The sequence below is a fragment of the Cupressus sempervirens genome, chromosome 9 (genome assembly GCF_028749045.1).
Source record: "Cupressus sempervirens isolate cs-2001-9-10 chromosome 9, ASM2874904v1, whole genome shotgun sequence".
Taxonomy (NCBI): Eukaryota; Viridiplantae; Streptophyta; class Pinopsida; order Cupressales; family Cupressaceae; genus Cupressus; species Cupressus sempervirens.
Genome location: NC_143126.1, coordinates 577,996,030 through 578,011,144, shown reverse-complemented (window position 1 = coordinate 578,011,144; position 15,115 = coordinate 577,996,030). Strand labels below are relative to the sequence as shown.

The window sequence follows — 15,115 nt, the reverse complement described above, 5'->3', positions numbered from 1 at the left end:
CCCAAGCTGGTCGACTTGGACCTTAGGAGAAAGAAAAACAATAATTAATGCAAAATTATGGCCCACAATTAAATACTTAGCTAAATATTAATTTTGCCAAAATGAAATTGCCTTTTAAAATTGCCAATTAGTTCTAAATTGCAAAAGGAAATTAAATGGTGCCTTGGAGATGTTAAATATTTCTATTTAATGAGGATTTAGTAATTAATACGTCATTAAAATTGGATTTTGGCTAACCAAAAGCCATTTTTCAATATTAAATTACCAATTTCATTGAAGGCAAAAAGTTTTCAAGGCAATTTTAATATATTAAAGCCATTTTTTTGCAATTTTTACCCAAATCGATTTTGCTATGCCAATAAAAAAAAAATTGACAAAAATAAAATAAATTTCCTTCTAGAGCCAAAAATTGATTTTGCAATTTTATTTCACCATCACAAAAATTAATTTTCTTAACCAAAAAAATAATTAAGATTTTCCAAAAGACCAAATTTAACAAAAATTTCATTTTTTGAAAATTATCCAAATTTATACAATTATATCCAAATTTTCAAAAGAAAATGTCTAAGTGCAAAATTTACAATTTTATCTTGCCAAGTTGGAATTAACTTTGAAATTTGTTCGGCCTAAGGATAGAATTGGTGGCTCTGGAAAATCAATTTGAAACTAGGTGAAAATAAATCTAAGCTTTCTCCCATTGGCCCGAAAGTGTCCAAGGCTCAAAATTCTCAAAATTGTTGGACAATCCAAAAATTTGTCGAGGCGATCAAAAAATAGGGGGGTCCCCAAAATTTTGGGGCGATGGTGTGAAAACCTCACAACAAGACCCAAGAATCTCTTATTAGTTTGAGGAGGGCATCTACATCTTTCTCTCACTATGCAATAAGGTGGTTATCACCTTTTCATATCACAATGGATATCATCTTAGACTGTAGCCATATACCAAACATGGAGGTATTTGGGTATAATGAATACTATGTAGAATGATAGAAGTGACTAATAACTACATTGCATACCAAAACAAAATACATCCATTAGTCAATGTAGTAACCAGGAGAATGAGAATCGAGACAATAATATATAGATAATGTTAACAATATGAGAATATTGGATAACATGTTAAATTTCTCTCTTCCTTTATCATTCTGACCCACCTCATTAAATGATTGCCTATTCAACGTTAATGGTTTTATATTAATTACAAGAGAAGGTCAGAGACATTATCTATTGCGGGACTAAAATAACATTTTCTGATCAGCTATATCATCATACAATTAAGACCCAACTATAAGTGCCAACTCTTTTGCTAGCTTCTCTAAATTGACCTCATATTTTCTATTTCTTATTCACCCATCCAATGCATAACTCGGAGCTTGCTGCTTAATATCCTTTGGTGAATTAGAAAATATTGATTTCTATACCAGCTTCTCCCTTTGCATATTTTGCTGACCAGAATAACACAAAAGGTTTGAAATAATATACTACAAATTATTTAACTTGGAGTTAAAACCAAAATTTGCTAGTATCAAACTATCCCTCCTTGTGTAGCTTGGAGAGGAGACAATTTCTACATTTAGAAAATTGATGGTCTAAGTGATGGTCAATAACATGGCCTATGAAGACCTCATAATCTATCATATAAAAGGACAAACTAAGAAGTATATAAGATTGCATTCAAGGAAGAGAGATCTTTATGTGAGTAGTCATGGGATTAAATAGTGACTTAAAACTCCATAAAATGGAGTAAGTAGAAATTTTACATTGTGGGGGGGAATAATAACCAATGTTTCATTCCTCACTGTTTGACAAATGCTTATATGAAGATGTTTTTTGATTTCTTACGTATGGATCCTCATTGGAGCAACCTGTATCAAGGATATTGATGTACAAATAAGTATTTCTTATCTTTGAGTATCACATTAATCGACTCACTGTATTCTCTTCAATTTTTATATGTACCATAAAGAGCCATTTGCCTTGATCTTTTCCCTTGTCTCTGAGGTTGTTCTTGCAGGAAAAGAAGGTTGGTACTTTACACATGCTACCAAATATTGTGCAGAACTCAAAGAAGTTTTGATCCAGAATTCATTAGCCATCTAGTGATCATAGTAGATAGAGTGAGACTCTTGAAGTGAATATCCTTGATGACTGAAATTGTGAAGTATCCTCCTATATCAAGAGGGAGTCTTAAAATACACATGTTTGACTACCTGAGTTTGATGGGCTTGCTCTTGTGTACATCATGAGGAAGTAATAATTTGTCACCAGAAAGTCGGAAGACTGATATTCAGAGGGATTCCAATAGTTTATCATAGGCATACTTGGACAAAGAGAGCCTACAAGGGAGTAGCTAAAGGATCTAACTTCCTAGGGTCTTTGTTCAAAGGGAAAATTTTGCTGAGTTTTCAATTCGTGTTCAGGGACGGATTCGAGTTCAATGGTCGGGTTAGTGGGTTCGGGAAGAAAAATTCCCATTTGGGTTCGTGAGTATATATCATAGTAACAAGACTCGCCATGAGTCGAGCAAGTCGTTCGAGTCAGCGAGTCAAGTTACCTCAATCGGGTCAAAATGACTCGTGACCTTGACTCAGCAAATCAACTAAGTTGACTCAGCTAACTCACCCAGTTGACTCAGCTAACTCATCTGACTTGGCTGATTTTTAATTTTTGTTTTCAAAATTTTCTTAATACATCTAAAATTTGGCTTTGTACTTACGTAATCAATGTATGTTATGTGATCAAATTACCTTCTATATTATGATGTTATTGTGTCTTTAAGCTTTATTCAATAATGGATGCGTGGAATTAATTTAAATCCTAAAAAATCTCTAAATTTCAAGGGTTTTATCACTTTGCCGAGTCACAAACAAGTCTGAGCTAGGTCACAAGTCGAGTTACCCTTGCCGAGTCCGCCGGGTTCGAGTCTCATTACTTTGGTATATATATATATATATATATGCAACAAAAAAAAATCATGCATGTTGATAAAACTAACTTACTAAGCCATTTCATTGTATGAATATATCAATATTACTTGATCATTGATCAATGCCAAATGTCAAAAATAAACAATAAATACTCACTTATTAATCTATGTTAATGTTGTAGAGAAAATCATACATTGAACTACTAAAATGCAAAATGAGATTTCAAAACGTAGACTAGTTCATTAGATTGACAGATAATAAAGTTTGAATTATAATGATAAATGACAAATGTTTAATAGTTTATCAATGATCATAGACTCGTAGTATCAAAGATGCAAATGCCCTTCAAGGGTCAAATGGGTCATCAAAAAATGAGGGATCAATGGCTTCATCCCCATCTATATCAACATCCTCATCATTGGAACCCAAACTGGTTCCACTAGCCCTAGATGCAATCATATCCTCCTCCTCGTTCTCAACATCTAGCAAGGCAATTCTAGATAGATCTTGGACAGTCATATCCAAGGTAGTAGTCTCAAGTAATACATTCCATAGCTTCTCTGACCCCTTCTTATATCTTGGATCCTTGCGTGACAAGAGGCACCAATTGTTATGAATAAAAACCAAGTCCTATGCTTTCTTCAAACCCAACCGGTTATGCTTCACTGAGTGGATAAAGGAGTATGTACTCCAATTGTGCTCAACAGTAGAAGAGCCCACAACGTAGAGAGACAACCGACACAATTTTAAAAAATTAGAAATTGTAATATACAATACAATAGGAATTTAAGAATGCTAATTCTACAAGCTAAGTGGCCATAAGAAAAGGAAAAAAACCTTAAATACTTATGACAAGATCTTAATGACAAGAGGTTGGAGGTACATGTAATCTTGCCCATGTAAGTATCACCATCCAATGGCACCCATTCTACTTTGTCATTTATTGCATCAAGGTTTGCATTTTTGCCTTTGACAAAATCTGCAAACTCTGATGCAAAGCTACATAGCTTCAGGGTATTAATGGGCTCACAAGGTTAAGAAACCAAACAGTCCTACCATACCCACACCTTACAATGGTTAGGAAACTCTCTCAAATCAAATCCTAAGACCTATCCAAGGTCAAACCCAAATAACATGGGCAACACAAATTCTTGCTTTCAAAAGACGCGTCACCAATTTCGCTCAAATAGAGAAAACCACACAAATCACTCTCTTTTCCCAAACTGACTTTTGGAACACTTCAAAGGACCCCTCACAACATAAAATTCACAATTGGTTAGCCTCTCCAAAACCCACAACACCAAAATGCAATATTAGACCCACTAGGCTACTTGGTCTCCTAAACAACAAGATGGATGATAACTTCTTATTTCTGCAAAGGAGCTGACAAAAAAAATCCTGATTCAAATACCCTTTTTGATACTCCTGATACTCCGGCAACACTAAACCCTCACAATGCTCACAGGCCTAATTGGCCAAATTAGGCTTGGTCAACACTAACAAGTGATCAATGATGGGTTCATAGGTATGAACCAAGGTTTAGAATTTATGTATTTAACTTATTCAAGTTTTCTTGCACAAATAGACAGGTCCATTAGATCATTTCATCCATTTTCTCCTTTTTTAACTATTTTGACAGGCTGAATACATAGAGATATTCAGCCTAGGGCTCACTCAAAACCATGCCAAACAGCATCCTGAGAAATTTCCTTTTAAAGTATTATAATACATGTTCATACCTTACAAAATCCAAAAGGAATAATAATTCCATCCATGGAGTTGCAAGATATGATCCATTCTTTATTGCAGCCTCTAAAAATGAAGGTTTTAGACTGTTTTCAGTAAAACGGCTCTAACTTCCACCAAACTTAATGAAAACCACTCAAATCAGATTCAAATGAAAGATCATTCAGAGATCTATCCATCCATATAATTTATGTATAATATCTAACCCGTACACAGGCTATACATGTAGAAACAATGCTCAGAATTCTGTTTTTCTTTCCATAAAAATGACTTTGCCCGTACATGTAAATCATCCAAAAATGTTCCAACCAAGTGGAAAACGATTTGAGAATCCTAAATAGGATTTCCCCCCAACTGTCCCAACCATCCATGAGGAGTTGTGACCGTTGGAAACAACTAAAACAATTAGTTTTAAAAAGATACATAACTGCTGTCCTAAAACATAATTTTGTCATGTCAAAATCAGCATTATAGGAATGCAAAGGTCAGCATTATGGCAAAGTGAACCTCCTAAAAACTAGAAAATGGATAAGTCAAAGTTTATTATTTCAAAACCAATGAGTCTCTCCATGACAAACTCCTATCACAAACTCTTAGCACAAGACATACTAGATCCTAACTCCTATCAAAAACTTGATTAGATCCAATGGCCTAAGTAACTCAAAGTTTATAATCACAACCTTAGAGTCCTTGACAAAACAAGGGGATCAAAAGAAACACACAAACAATAGGATTAAAACTCAATCCTTTATTACAATGAAAACTTGCTAAGAACATGAAGACTTGTAGAACTTTGCCAAGGTGCCCTACACCAAACTCTCTCCTAACATTCAATGCCACATCAGGATCGCTAAAAGGCCTACTAAATGCCCTCTTATACCCACTAACAACCTCAGGATGTTTGTATGGTGCCACTCTACTAGGAATAGAAAGTATCTCACAGCTATAATACCTAGGAGAAAGTGCATATGCCAGGAGGTGTAAAGGTGCAGTCATCTTGTTCTAGTGATGTAGAATAATTTTTTTCACCTAATTGTACAAGGTTTCCTTAGGATCTCGCTCTCTCCTCTGAATGACCTAGGATGTCAAATGATGTTCATGTAAGTTATCTTGATGTAGTGTTAATAACTTAATTAAAATTAAAAATTAAAATTTTTCAATAAACAAGGATAAAGTATTGTATAAAAATTTAAACTTACCGATTTCACTCTTTCTAGCATGGAGTTTGTGGCATCATATATGTCCCCAAAACAAGGCTCATCAGTGTCGGCAAACCGAAGCATAGACATGATGGGCTCGGTGAATTCTAATACATATTCCACCCTATTCCAAAAATTATCACTCAAGATCATATCCTATATAGTTTTACCCCGTTCTGTGTCGGCTTGCTTTCATCCACCCCATTGGTTGCTAATAACCATTTGGGACGATGCTTCTTTCACCCTCACAACTTGTCTAAGGATGATTATGAATGAAGCAAACCTTGTTTCAGCAACCTATTACCGTGTTAATTCAAATTGTAAGTTAATATAATAACATATTTCAAATATCAAATATGTAAACAACACAAAAAAATAAAAAGTTAAAAACATTTTTTTCAATTATGTAAAGTATGACTCAAAATGATAAATGTAACTAAATAAAGTAAAATTTACCGTCAATAATTCCAAGTAGCAGAAAGTTCTAAAAATTGTTTGTGACATATGGTGGTTTGTCACAAACATTTGGATCTTCTCACCCTCATACACTTTTTTTACCCATTCGATTTGGGTGCCAATTGCTTTCATTACCAAGTTCAAGAAGTGGACAGTGCATGGTGTCCAAAAGATATGATCATATCATGCTTATACCAAAGCACCTGAAGCCCTACAAACTTTAACATTGTCCATTATTACTTGGACAACATTGTCAACTCCCACGAACTCTATGGATTCAATGAGAAGTTGGGCAATAAAATTTGCATCCTTTACGTACCCTTCACAATCAACCGCCTTCAAAAACATTGCCCCCTTGGGGGAGACAGCAATCACATTTATTAATGGATGGTTTTTGCAATCTTTCCATCCATCAGACAATGCTCAACCCCATTTGTATCCAAGCATCTCTTATTGGTTTGAGGAGGTTTTCTACATTCTTTCTCTCACTATGCAATATGGTGGTTCTCAACATTTCATATCCAAGGGCTCGGTAACCACAAGGTGCTTCATTTATTGTTTGCACCATCTCTCTCCAATAAGGTGATCTCACTAGATTGAATAGAACATCATTTGTAATGAGGCAATGCCCAACCTTTATGTCAGCAATTTCTCTTAATTCATTTTGAGATGTCTTATCTAATGGGCCTCTCTTGTGGGATGGGGGTGTTTCTATTTCATCTTCATTAGTAGATGGGTAGGTAGGAAGAGATGTTGTCTAGTGGTTGTTTGAGAGGTGTGGTGTTGGTGGTTTTTGCTTTGAGCTTGCCATTTGAGAAGTCAACAACCCCTTTTTACCTCCATATGGGGGCCCCTCACACATGTTAATCTCTTGACCCGGTGGGCCTGTGAAATGATGTTTAACCCGGTAATATGAGCTTCTATATTGTGTTTGGCAAAAATTGCATTTCCATAGATAACCCTCCCCCTCTAACACATTGCTCAATTCTTGTTGTATACGTCGACAAAGTAGAACTTTTATCAATTTTAAATCTTTGGGATCCCTCCCCACCCACTGAACTCTGACTATTCATTCTATGATTCTTGCAATCTATAAGATAAGATAATAATATTAATGTCCAACAATAAGCCACGACGGGTTTATGGGAGTGAGCATACAAATAAGAGAGCCGACAAGAGCAGGAGCACCAAATGGTGTTCAAGACGAAACAAAACAAGAAGCAAGAGCAGAAAAGCCAAGGCAAGAACTAGGGATCCTTCCTTGCCAAAAAGAAATTGGTCATAGAAGGGTATAATTGCGAATGATCAAGAGTCCTAGATCATCGCTAAGAACTGCTGGAAGAGTGTCGCTGCTTGGAAAGACTGGTGCAATGTATCACCAATCTGGAGTGAGTGATACTGGATGATCTTTTCGCGCCCCGTGGTGGAGATAGGGGAGACAAAAAGGCTGTGATGAGCTGATCGGAGGTATGGCACTAAGGTAGTAGTGACTACAAGTTATGATTGTGGAGCTGGGTAACCTCTCAGAGGTAAAGTGCAAAGCACCACTGGTCAATGTAGCTAAAGAACACTAAAAGAGAGAAGCAATCTCTAAATCTCCCTCTAATCTCATAGTAGATAGGACAACAGAAAATAAAGTGAGTCTCAGTCTCAACGTCCGCCAAAATACAAAGCCGACGGAGCCTGTCATCTCTATCCATATGGCGGTCGGTCTAGACTCGAAGACGGTGGGAGCCAACTCTGAAGGAGCCTAGAGAGAAACGCAGGGCGTGACTCCAACATCGAGAAAGATACGCAAGGTGAACAACAACCCCATCATAAGTCTCAAGAAAATGCTCAGCACAGAAGGCCATCCTCAGATGTAATCCTCTTGGAGGATTACGCTAGGTAGTGGTAATGTACTGTCTGTAGATATCCAATTTGACATGCTCATTCAACTCCTGATGTGAGGGAAGGAGGTGAGCCGGAGCATCCAGCGAGCACTGGTATGGGGGAAGGCAATCAATCTCAATCCCAATCGAACTCAATAGAGAGGTGGCCTAGGTATACCAACAGCGAGATCTAGTGCTAGTATCAGATTCATAAACGTAACAAAGGAACAGTAGGCCAAGTAAGAATATTTGGGTTGATCGGCAGTCGAATCCCCAAAACCACAAAGACAATGGAGAAACCAAATCAAATCAAATATCGCCGCAAGTTTGAAGGGATGAGCTCCAAATTCGGCTAAGATAATGCTATGGGAGTGAGTCTGTGACATCTGATGATACGTCGTAGAAGCAAAGTTTGAGCACGCTCAATAGAGTCCCAATCTAAGACAAGAAGAGAAGGTCCCCAACCCATAGAGCCATAAAGAACATTCGACTGAACCAAGGAGTCCAGGAGGGACAGCTTGGACGAAATGTCCTGAAAATGATGTCTGAAGCATTGTCTCTCAAGCATGACTAGCGAGCCCATGCCCTTACTGACTTTGGACTAGATAGCCGGTCTCAAACTGAAGCGGGGCCTAAAGAACTTCAACCCAAGGTACATGTAAGAAGAAGTAATCTCAATCTCCTTTCCCTGAAAAAAGAAATGAAGATGAGAGATCTTTAAGCAATTAAATATCATAACCTGAGTCTTACTCAGATTAACCACAAGCTGACGCTAATCACAAAAAGAAGCCAAACCATCTAAGAATCTCTGTAAATTGTTGGTGGAAGAGACCAGCAGTACCATATCATCCGCACAAAGGAGAATGGAGATCAAAACCTGATGCAAATAGCACCCATCACTGGGGTACGAGGAGTTCATGAGGAAGTCCTCGAGCTCGTCGATATACAACCCAAACAGAGTGGGCGAGAGGAGGCAGCCCTGCTTCACCCCAATGGTGCTTTGAATCAAAACAGAAAAGCCCTTAGGAGCCTTGAATCTACCAACCATATTTTGGTATAATCTCATAATAGTAACCAACAGCATATCCGAAATCTCAATCTCACTAAGTCTCTGGAATAGAGCCATCCTAAGAACGGAATCAAAAGCCTTGCAGAAGTCCACAAAACAGCAAAAGACTTTCTCATAACGATGCCTAGCCTCCTCAATAATGGCCCGCAACGTGAAGATGTGATCTATAGTTTGGTAGTCGGCACGAAAATTGGCCTAGCCTCTTGCTCTACAGCCTATTGTATCAAGCTCACTGGATAGCATAGTGTTCAGAGCAATGGCATAAAGTTTGGTAATTGTATGCTCGATTATGATGGTCCTATAGTTGCCAGGGTCAGAGACGGACCCAAACTTATGAATAGGATAAATCACATGTCTCAACCAAGAACTAGGAAAACTAGTACAGACCACTATTAAAGAGTGTAGGGAGGTAGGAGCCAAGGACCAAGACACCAAGCTTGAAAAGTTCGGCCTAGAAACCTTCCTTGTCAACTGCTCTACTGCATCTCATGGATCTAATGGCCTCATAAACACTAGAGGGGGTGAACAGATGGCAATATGGAGGTGGAATGGGATGGAGAGATGGTTGTCTAGGAATGTCAAAAAGCGTAATGGTGTGAGAGTTTAGAGAGTGAAAGTCAAGGATGGAGGGCAGGGGAAAACACCAAGGGAATAAGGTGTGCCAGAAGATCCAGGGATTGGAAATAAGTGTGTAGCAAAGGGATCTGCACTGAGAAGAGACGAATGAACATTTCTTATAGCGAAGAAAACAAAGCTAAGGATAACGTAGGTGGGTGAAAGCAAGAAAATGAGTCTCAAAAGCGAAACGAACAAAGCGATGGAAAGATTTACAGCCAGCGCCAAACCATTAATTCATAGGGCATGTATTATGACGCTTAGACCTAGGAGAGAGGGGAGAGCGGACACCTAAATGGCATCAGCAAGTAAATCAAACATGGAGGAGGCCTCACACGAATCACTAAAACTAGCAAGTGTCAGGAGTCTCCTAAGATGGTAGGAAAAGAGCTCACCATCGCAAAAGTGGAAACGAGTAGGGGGGCAGACAACTTTAGATGAGATGCGAGGAGGCTGGGGAGAAGGCTGGGCATATGGAAACATAGGTAAAACCTGCATACACACTCTACATTATGAAAGCACCGATAAAGAATGCATACGTACATATAGAATTTTCAGATCTCTGCCTTCTGTAAGCATTTCTTCCAAAACACTATAGACAGTTTGAAGACATATATGCAAAGAGATGCCTGCTGTGAGAACAGCAAACCTACAAAGACAATCACTTACATAGTCTTCATACTGATTAAGGTCATTTTTAGCCTCCTACAAGCTTGAACTGTAAAGACAGTTGGAAACGGTGTGTGCATAAACAAACAATTAAAAAACTGCCATTTTCAATAACTTACAATTGCCTTCTAAAAGAAATGCCCAACCCAGAGAACCTGGCTGTCCCCCAGGACATCCCCTGCCACCCCAGGAGTCAGGTCTCAGCATCTCTTGGTTCCGGGGACGTTTCCTGCAAAGTTCAGCAAAATGGGACATCTAGGGGCTGTCCCATAGGGCATCTCTACGTCCCTGGAACATCCCAGAAACAAGGACGGGGATTTTAGGTCAGGAACAGGACCACAGTTAACATAGCCTAAAGCATGCTCTGGCCAAAACAATGAATGCATTCTCAAAATGGACGAAGGTATTTAAATCTCACATCAATAGTTTTGTTTAAATGTCAATATTAGTTTCCTAGCAGTCTTTTTAGCTTGAGAAATTTTTGTTTGTACATGGAAACTAGAGATCAGGCCTTTCATCAATGCATAAATCTTGTAGAACACTGACGGGATGATTGTAAGTAGTTATTTAAGTGCCCACCCTTTTACAATCAAGTTTCAAATAAAAATGGACGATTCTAAATTGTTATTTAATTGCCGACCATTTTAAAATAAAGTTTCAAAGCATTATTTTGATTTGAGCTCTAAAACTAAAGTTTAAAATGGTTGATATTCAAAGCTATAGAAACAACAAAATTGTGAAATAAGCAGGGGCTTTAATCAGATTCATTTTACATATATTGCAGAGCAAGTAGAGATGATTCGGATGATCAAGGTACCAGGCAAGAAAAACTCACCTTGAAAAAGAAGGGTCTGGGGTCAGAAGCCAGGGCTAATCTTGCTGAAAATGCTGATATAGATGCACAGCTTCTAGGTCCTGCTGAACAGAGGCGGCAGATGTACAAACAGAAAAAGAGAAGCCGGCAAGGCCGAGAAGAGGAAGTGAGTATTTTAAAATTTAAAAAACATAAAATTGTGGTTTAGAATGAACCGATAAATGGATTTTCTTCTTATTCTAGATGCTTAGGTAGATGTTCTTTATTTTTTACCACTTATTATATTTTGATTTTGATTTTTTTCAGACATTGGCAAGACTTGCGAAATTCAAGAATTTTTTGGGAGAGCCAAAGAACTTACCAACAGATAAATCAGAAATCAGTAATGATGAAGACGATGATATGGGCTGGCATTTACATAAGTTGAAATTCATATCTAATGCTTCCAAGAAGGTAGACTGGCTTCCTTCTGCAACTTGTTTTAGTGCATTAGAAATAGGATACATTAAAAACTGTTGATCTTTGATCCCTATGGTCTCAGGGAAAGCTGCTGAATCAAGTTTTCATTAATCACATTTCTACAACTTATTGCCATATCTTCATAAAATTGGTGGTTAAATCTTTTTCTATAATTCACTCTTTTTGAAAACAGGATGACATGGCTACAAAAGATGATCCAGATGCATATACCGTTCATGATCCACTTCTTGAGAAAGGTAAAGAAAAGTTCAACAAAATGCAAGCGAAAGTGAAGCGCCGTCAACGTGAATGGGCTGGAAAATCCCTGACATGATTAGTTTAGTGATAAAATTATCATATATTGTGGAAGCTGAAGAGAAGTTGTAAATAAAATTGAATTCACATTTTACTTTGAGGATTGTAAATTTTCACAATCATGTATTTAAGGATGCATAGAATGAAAATTGTGTTAAAGCTCTTTGGAGCAAAGAGGGATGAGCAGCATTTGGTTGATAGGGGCAGAGGTATATTTTGAAATTGCCATCTGCTTTTGGTAGTGCTCCAATGAGAGTTTTTTGTTTGTAAGAAAATTAACTTACCTATTCTTTGCAGTTCCCCCATTCACTTTTTGATAGATTGGTTCAATTAGAATCAGGGATTTTACTAATTCCTAGTTACATAACCCATATCTTTAATCAATCTACTGAATGGGAGAATGAATTATGTCATGTTTATTGCTCATATTTGGGTCCTGCTCTTAGAGAAGAATTGAATCATGTATTATTAAAATGTCTCAAGCAAAATGTCAGCTTACACCCATCAAGCGTCAAGCAAGGAACTTGCAAGAGGTTTTTAGTAAAATGAACGTAGAATATTTAATTGTTTCTTTTACATTTTTTAATGATTATAAAATTGTTCTTAACATCTCAAGCTGAGAATGTAATTTTTAAGGCTTGATTCATTTTATTTCTTGGTGTCCTATGTTATCAAGACCAAACTGAAACTCGCACTTCATTTGTAATTATACAAGCTTAAGCAGAGAAGATTTGGAAGATATAATTCACAAGTATGAATTGACTTATATCCTTTGATTTTTCCATTGCGAACACATATAATGCGCCATGGGATTGTGTTTTGTTTGCTTGTGAAAGAAGTTTTGTGGGTGTCATTCCATGTTCTTGGACTTGATAGAAAGGAATGAGCTTGAAGCACCTTACATGTTTTTTCAAGGTACTGAGTATGAGGATAGGTTGCTAGGAAAAGTGTTACCGAGTCCCCACATGCACATTATGTAAATTACACCAACAATTGAGACTATGTATTGTAACGTACCTATCTTCTCAGTTGAATCCTCCTAAGTTCTTTGACAAGGAAAATATGCAATGGTGTTAGTATACAATAATAATTAAATGTAAATAAAAAATAATGCAACTAAGTTCCACGAAATCCTTAGGGAAAACACTCAAATCAGATTAATTAGCTCTCTAGTGAGAAGATTTCTCAGCTAACCACCATATCCTTTGAGAAAATCTCCCTAAGGCCTCTAGGTTTACTAGCAATTGGAAAACCTCTCGATAAATATGTTCACCTGTTCCAAGCTCCTTATGTCTCTCACATATGCCTATGTTAACCACAATAGTCTATACTGCGTCCAAGAGATTCTCTAGATCTCTAGTTGGATTCCAATTTGGAATCACAACATTTATAAGAGTGCTCTCTACCAAGACAAAGCATGGATCTATGAATTCCTTTTAGGAAATTTTACATTCATTACGATTGTCTTCTACCAGGACTCAACTTGATTTCTATTTTAGTAATCATAGTAGTATGTTTCAATAACCTATGTCTCTCCAATTTCGATGTCTATAGATATTATCTCTATTTGCAGGGTGCTCCGATTGTTATAGCTCCTACTATTGTTTAATGAGGATTGTTGCCTCTAATTATGTTTATTTTCACTATGAGCTCTCTTTGTTATAGCTTCGATTGTTATAGCTCCTTCTATGTTTATTTTCTCTATGAGCTCTCTTTGTTATAGCTCTGATTGTTATAGCTCCTACTATGTTTATTTTCTCTATGAGCTCTCTTTGTTGTACTATAGCCTAGAAGATTATCACGGTGAACATATATTATTTCACTGCTATCTGAATTTGTCACTTTTCCCTCTTTGGTCAACTATGTCCATATGCATGTCTCTTCGGCAGAGAGATGTTGACCCATATGCTAAGATGTTTTGTGTTAATTCTGTAACTTGTTAATGCATACTGGTCTGAGAACATATCAGTTCGATCTGAGATTGCATGATATATATAAGACAAATTGTTTGCATTGTCTCCTTTCTAAATCAGCGTGTATCCTTGGGATGTTTGTTTAAGACTAAACTAAACTTAGTTGTGAATGTTTGTAATTAAACTTAATCATCCTTAGAAAGTTGTCGACTTCTAGAGGGTTGGGCAAATAATTTTGGAAGAAACATGTCCTTTCTAAGGACATGTCCCTTGACTCCTATACATATAGAGGGTAAGGATGAAGTCTAAGGACACAAGATCAAATAAGTTTGCTCCTTAGTCATTACTACCTTCATACAAATAGCAGAAATAAAACTCGGAATTCTGATTTACATTTCTAATCCAGTTGAAGGCAATAATCTGAAATTATTCACAACAAGTATAAAGAAGATAAAGGGCAGAATTTAATCTATATTGAGTCCAAGGAATTTGCAGAAACTTTACATGGTATCAAAGCTTTGGTAGTCGAACCTAGGCTTTGCAAAATTTAGTTATCAGACTTAATATATATCTAGCAACTATCTCCTATCTTCAATGGCATACACAATGAGACCTGAGGACAGGTTTGATGGGAAAGAACACTTTGAAGCCTGGAAATTCAGAATCATGATGATTCTTGAAAAGAATGATGTAAGACAATTCGTTGATAAAGCATCCAAACAACCCCCAGTTGAACCTCATAAATCCATTTGGAGCAAAGGAAATAGGAAAGCAATTCAAATCATATTAGGAGTAAAAAATGATATCATACCCATGCTTACAAAACATCAAATTGCATTTGATATGATGAATGCATTACAAAATGCATATGAGGTCAACAATGCAACTAGGGTTCTAGCACTAAAAAGGCAACTAAATTACATTCAAATAAATAAAGGAGAATCGATGAATTCTTACTTCCTAAGGGTTGTCGGCATTAGAGATGAACTATCAAGTATAGGAACCATTATTAGTGATATAGAATTAACACTAATGGTTATACATGGATTACCAGATTCATGG

General features: G+C 36.9%; 1 protein-coding gene across 1 annotated transcript in view; it reads left to right on the top strand.

Annotated features, from left to right (window-relative positions):
- The window catches only part of LOC149539979 (Cyclophilin-like peptidyl-prolyl cis-trans isomerase family protein), a 291,729-nt gene extending 279,237 nt beyond the window's left edge, over positions 1 to 12,492 (top strand). The window contains exons 9-11 of the mRNA XM_089801194.1: positions 11,337 to 11,532; positions 11,673 to 11,819; positions 12,019 to 12,492. Coding sequence (XP_089657320.1) covers positions 11,337 to 11,532; positions 11,673 to 11,819; positions 12,019 to 12,159 — 484 coding nt within the window. The 3' untranslated portion in view covers positions 12,160 to 12,492. The remainder of the gene's footprint in view (positions 1 to 11,336; positions 11,533 to 11,672; positions 11,820 to 12,018) is intronic.
- The last annotated feature ends 2,623 nt before the right edge of the window (positions 12,493 to 15,115 follow it).